Source organism: Phaseolus vulgaris, chromosome 11 (assembly GCF_000499845.2).
Source record: "Phaseolus vulgaris cultivar G19833 chromosome 11, P. vulgaris v2.0, whole genome shotgun sequence".
NCBI lineage: Eukaryota > Viridiplantae > Streptophyta > Magnoliopsida > Fabales > Fabaceae > Phaseolus > Phaseolus vulgaris.
In genome coordinates, this window is record NC_023749.2 from 37,758,667 (window position 1) to 37,764,721 (window position 6,055).

Below are 6,055 nucleotides of genomic sequence, written 5' to 3' on the forward strand. Positions count from 1 at the left end.
ATGATTAAAAATAAAAACATATTTTATAATATATACATATATATATAAATCTCATTTTTATAAATTCGTTTTATAATACTAAATTAAATTTAAAATTTATTTACTTGTACATAATATAAAATTATGAACCACTAAGACCACGTAGTACTAAGGTGTTAGAATAAATTTTTGGAGTTGTTTCTCAAATTTTATATAATTGCGTGAAGAGAAGTGGATTAGAGAGACACACAAGAGGAACTTAACCACAAGAAAACGAATTAAGATAATTATGGCCTAATTCAGTGTCTGGTTGAAACACACTTACCCACTCACCAATAACATAAAAGATACTGAAGAAACGGAGAAGTATAAAAAGGGAAAGGACATTGAGTGTGGTATTAAGAAAACAACACAAGTAATAATCTCTTCCCCGCAACTTTAACCTGTTATTCACGCACACTGCATCGTTCCCTCAGGTTCAAGTTTCCTCATCAACATTTGAAGACACCCTTTTTCATCTCCACACACAAAACACAGTTTTGCTAAAAGAAGAATATAGAAAAATCTCTTGCTAATTAAACACTCCATGCCACCGATGACATCCCAATTCACTTGGAGTTAACCTGTGTCTGATTCATGAGCATGGTCCCTCAGAGAAGTTGACACCAAGAACAAAAATTTGGGAATTAATCATAGCTCACATGTTCCTGTTTCTGAGGAAACTCTTTAGTCTATTTCTTCTTCTGCCACAACCTTCACCCTTACAAAAAACAGCTACATTTTTTTTCTGTATATAAATATAACCAAAGGATTTTAGACTCTAACCACAGAAGATTCACTATCCAAGTAGAGAAAACTTTTCAGCATCAACAACCATCATGAGGGTTATTGTTTTTTCTCTAACTCTTTTCCTCACAACAGTCCAACTCCTTGTGAAAGCAGAATCAATAAGCAGAGCAGATTTTCCAAAGGGGTTTATTTTTGGAACTGCTTCTTCAGCTCACCAGGTATGCATTCAGTTTTCCTTCTATTAGTCAACTAACAGAACTTAGACAAAGTCATACAAACATTTACATTTTTTTATCGTTTTTCAACTCTAGTTTCATCTCAATAACCTCAATACAAAGTTTTATTGCATGAGAGTTGATGAATTGAAGCTCAAACAAATTCTGATTGAATGACAGTCTAACAAAGAAGGTAACTGTTGTATGTCACAGTTTGAGGGAGCTGCTGATGAAGGAAACAAAGGAGATAGCATATGGGATACTTTCTCAAGGATTCCAGGTAGTGATGAAAATTGGAACTGTAGAAAATACAAACACATCAAAATAAAAATGAATCAAAGGAAGGTTTGAAGTTGAAGTTTCTGATTTCTTGTTGATTACAATGGTAGGGAGAATTGTGGATTTCAGTAATGCAGACATGGCAGTCGATCAATACCACAGATTTCAGGTGAACTAAGAAGACACACTTCAACTTCACTCTACTCACATTAATTGCTTCAATTTTCTTTCTCTACCCTCTTCATCTTCATGCATGTGGTTCATTTGAGTGGTAATATGTTGATAATTCTGTATTATAACTTAAAAAAATCATTTTCTGTTAAAATTTGAATCTTGTTTAAAGAAATAAAACAATTTTAAGAGTATATTATCTTACATCATAATTACATATTGATGTTTTTCATTGTAAAATATAAAAGTAACATTTTCCTATTATAAAATGGCTAAAATAGAATATTGTGAAAATGGTAAAGAATTGGAAGGATCACCGCCAAGCTTATGAAGATGACAACGTTTCACCAACCTCGAGGAATAAAAAATCAGCGTAAAAGTAGCACATGACATAAAGTTCCAAAGCGTGTAAAGTGTTGCAAGAGATCTTTTTACTATATTATAATACATTATTATTATAACGCACCACTACTATGTTAATCCTTTTATAAATCTGTTATTTATATGCTGATGTGACTTCGTTTCTTTTTTTTTTGGTTTTCTTTTAACTTTGTTAAATTTATTGATAATATAAAAAAAGTATAGACTTTTATTTGTTTATATCATGTTATTGGTAAAGAACATTCCCCACCTCTTTATCCATTATTAATCTTTACAAGAACTTCTACTTTCAACTTTATTTTTCTTTCTATTTAAAAATATTTAAACCCAAGATTTTACTTCTGAAGATTAAGTTTACTTACAGTTTTTGATAAATTATAGACTTTTATTAGTTAGTAAATTCAACTGTTGCTTTTTTCTTCTCTCTGATAATTTCGAATGAGTGGAAAGAAAGTTTCACATTGATGAGTTCCATTGCATACAGAATGATGTAAACTTGATGAAGGATTTGGGAATGGATTCTTACAGATTTTCCATATCGTGGACGAGAATTTTCCCAAGTGAGTTATGTTTTTTCAAAACCATTTAGTTTTTGTGTAGTTTGGTCCAAATGCTAACTAAATTTGTGAACAGATGGAACAGGGGAACCCAATAAAGAGGGAATAACATATTACAACAGCCTCATTGATGCTTTGCTTGAAAAAGGTTACTCAATAATTCATTTGGGAATTTGATCTTCAAACATATAAAGGAAAATAACATAGAAGTTTTAGCTCTTTCTTCCAATCAGGAATCCAGCCTTTTGTTACACTATATCATTGGGATCTTCCACAAATGCTTGAAGATGAATATGAAGGATGGTTAAGCACACAAATCATGTAAGAAATTAGGTGTTTTGATGTTTTGAAATGTGTAGTTGAATTTCACATTCACCTCTATTTGCTTACAGAAAAGATTTTGAGCATTATGCATATACATGCTTCAAAGCTTTTGGAGACAGAGTTAAGCACTGGATTACCTTCAATGAGCCTCATAACTTTGCACTCCATGGTTATGATTTAGGGATTCAAGCACCAGGAAGATGTTCCCTGTTAGGTCGTCTTCTATGCAAGAAGGGAAAATCATCCACTGAGCCATACATTGTTGCTCATAACATTCTCTTATCTCATGCTGCTGCATACAGAAGCTACCAACTACATTTCAAGGTTCCAAACAGATCCTTCTCACAGTAGTCATACAAAATATATATTTGTTTTCAAAAAATAAACTAAAACTCTTCTCAGTTTCTTCAGACTGTAAGTTAGTTTCATTATAGTCCTTCATTTTACAAAACTTTCACTTTAATAGCTAGCTTTACAAAATTATATTTTGCAAGATGAGTAAAATCAAAGATGTATTTTTATATTTTAACTTTTAATTTTATATTTTTTATTTAAGTTTTTTAGTTAATATGATGTTTTTAAATAAGATAAGAAAAATAGATATCATTTTATTGAAAGTATATAAAAGAGAATATCATTTATTAGAATATGAGAATATACATGTTTATTTAAAAATTAGAGAATAAATATTATTTTATTAAAAATATAATAGATATGAATGGTTATTTTAAAATCAAAGGAGAGATGAGATTATGTAATATAACATCATTAGAGAGAAGTGCAATCTTTCCTACTAAGTATGAGTGAGATTTACATTACATATCTCATTGTGCATGTTTACTTGATAATATTATCATTAAAGAGTCTAGAGAAAAGCTAAAAATGTCAATAATAATTTATTTATTTTCATTTGGATGGAGAATTCAGGAACAAGGTGGTCAAATAGGAATAGCACTAGATGTTATTTGGTATGAACCAATAACAGAACTTGATGAAGACAAAGATGCAGCATTAAGAGCTATGGACTTCTCACTTGGATGGTAACCTTTTGTGTAGCATAATGATTATCAAAAAAAATATTATGGAGCTTAGTGAAAACAACTAAGAACTTATCTTCCACAAACACCAATGTGTATCAGGTTCCTAGATCCACTTTTCTTTGGAAAATACCCTCTCTCAATGAAGAAACTTGTAGGTGAGAGATTACCAGAGATTTCTTATGCAAACTCAAAGTTTCTTGTGGGATCTTTGGATTTTATTGGCATAAATCATTACACCTCAGTATATACTCGTAACGATAGGACTAGGATTCATAAACTGGTTATGCAAGATGCTGTTTCTGATGCTGCTGTTATTACAACAGGTAATTAAGCTATTAATGCTAATTGTGATCCCATTTTTTAAACTCTTCTTTGCATAAAACAAGCATAACTGAAGTTCATTGGAAGTTTCTGATATTTGCTCTTGTTCTTAATCCTATAGCATACCGAAGAGGAGCTGCAATTGGAGAAAAGGTATGCTCAGAATGCAGTGTTTAGTTATTGGAAAAAGATAAAATGAACTAAAATATGACAGTTGAATGGAATGATATTCACAATTTTTTTTCTTCATTTAAGTCTATTCTATTTTACTTTACTCCATTTCATTCTATTCCTTACTATGAATCCAAATATAGTCTCAGGCTACAATGTGCTTTTGCTCAGTACACTTCATGCTAAATCAGTAAGTCTCTTTTTTCAGGCAGCTTCAAGTTGGTTGCACATTGTCCCTTGGGGTATCCGAAAGTTGGTAAAACATGTGAAAGACAAATATGGGGACACACCAGTAATTATAACAGAGAATGGTGAGTACTCAGTGGTTTTATGGTTGGTAAACTATCCAAACTATATAGTTCTAGACAGATGAAAAAAAAAAGATATAACAAAATGAATCACTGAATTGATAAAACAAAATGAAACACAAAGAGATCGGAATTTCCTTCTAAAGTTGGAGTAAAAATCAATAGAAAAAAAGAAAAAGAAGTAATGGTGTGTTTGATTTTCACCAGATTTTATTTTGGGAGTTTCACTTTAGATAATGTAATTTGTGATGGCATCAATAATCATAAATTTGTTTACATCCATTAGATTTGTGATGGCAGGAATGGATGACCCAAGCCAACCCTTTATGACCTTACAGAAGGCCTTAAAAGATGACAAGAGGATAAGATACCATGGAGACTATCTCTCAAACCTATCTGCTGCTATAAGGTAAACTATTGGAAGTTCTTGAGTTCCTGCTTATGGGTTTATAACATTATTGTGTTAGTCATCTTAATTCTGACATGATATGAATTCAATACAGGGAAGATGATTGCAATGTACGAGGTTACTTTGTATGGTCATTGCTTGACAACTGGGAGTGGAACATGGGATACACTGTACGGTTTGGACTCTACTATGTGGATTTCAAGAATAATCTTACTAGGATACCAAAAGATTCTGTGAAATGGTTCAAAAACATACTCAGAATAGAGACAGAAAGGAGTAGTGAAATTTGAATTGTTATCATGATACATGAAAAGCATTTTGTAGTTGTAAAGTTCTTAGGAAATTAATGAATGAAAATCGCATGCAAAGGATTGAAAAATGTTAATGCAGCAAACAATCAAGTGATGACTAGGTGTTGAACTTCCTATTTTTAAGATTCATGTCATCTGGTGAGTAGAAAACAAATATTGATTCCTTGATTGAAGGTATTGGTTCAATGAAGTGAACCTGTGATTATATCAAGTTAATAGAATATGTTGCTAATTGATTCAAAGATGAATAAACTAAACAGGTGGACTTTTCTTTCTTTCTTTTCTTCAATCTATTCCTATAAAAAAAGATTTGTGTCTGCTAAAGTTTCTTTTTACTTTGTTTAGAAAGGAAACTCTATAAATTTTTAGACATTCAAATATATTGAATTTAAATTTTTTTAGACATTTAAATTTAAATGTATGATTTGAATTTGTTCTTACAACAAGGACCAAGAACACTAGAATCAGGTTGACAAGATTAACTTTTGTACAAATCTTCCAATCTTGGGTCGGACTCTCTTGGTTTTTTCTTGGGCTGGACTTTCTCGGTTTCAACTAGGACTGGATGTTCTCAGCTTCAACTAGGGTTGGATGCTCTCGGCTTCTCCTCAAGTTGGGTGCTCTCGACTTCTCCTTCACACAGATGGGGGGTGTACCTGCAAGGCGTTCCGATGCCAAAGTCAGAAAATAGATTTATGTTCATCAAACGAAAATCACTCTTACCTGGCGCTTATGTTGACCTCCTATTTATACAATTTCCTTAATGGGCTTATGCTTTTACTTTGGACATTCTTTCTACA

At 31.7% G+C, this 6,055-nt stretch overlaps 1 protein-coding gene across 3 annotated transcripts; it reads left to right on the forward strand.

Annotated features, from left to right (window-relative positions):
* Window positions 1-259: 259 nt before the first annotated feature.
* On the forward strand, window positions 260-5,530 carry LOC137825391 (putative beta-glucosidase 41). 3 transcript variants are annotated; one of them, XM_068631073.1, is made up of 13 exons: window positions 260-986; window positions 1,197-1,263; window positions 1,373-1,431; window positions 2,299-2,374; window positions 2,448-2,519; window positions 2,605-2,692; window positions 2,764-3,019; window positions 3,623-3,735; window positions 3,835-4,058; window positions 4,178-4,209; window positions 4,436-4,538; window positions 4,836-4,944; window positions 5,039-5,530. In XM_068631073.1, the coding sequence occupies exons 1-13, from the start codon at window positions 858-860 to the stop codon at window positions 5,232-5,234; spliced, it is 1,524 nt and encodes a 507-aa protein (XP_068487174.1). In that variant the 5' UTR covers window positions 260-857; the 3' UTR covers window positions 5,235-5,530. The 3 variants fall into 3 exon arrangements, 2 of the variants coding, with proteins under 2 accessions (XP_068487174.1, XP_068487167.1); XM_068631066.1 differs by having other exon boundaries at window positions 377-986; window positions 1,164-1,263; XR_011083303.1 differs by having other exon boundaries at window positions 380-986; window positions 1,164-1,263; window positions 4,822-4,944.
* The last annotated feature ends 525 nt before the right edge of the window (window positions 5,531-6,055 follow it).

Coding starts and splice junctions, on each gene's coding strand:
- LOC137825391 (XM_068631066.1), top strand. CDS start 858: ATGAGGGTTATTGTTTTTTCTCTAACTCTTTTCCTCACAACAGTCCAA. Junction 987..1,163: donor CTGCTTCTTCAGCTCACCAG/GTATGCATTCAG, acceptor ATTGAATGACAG/TCTAACAAAGAAGGTAACTG. Junction 4,059..4,177: donor TGCTGCTGTTATTACAACAG/GTAATTAAGCTA, acceptor TTAATCCTATAG/CATACCGAAGAGGAGCTGCA.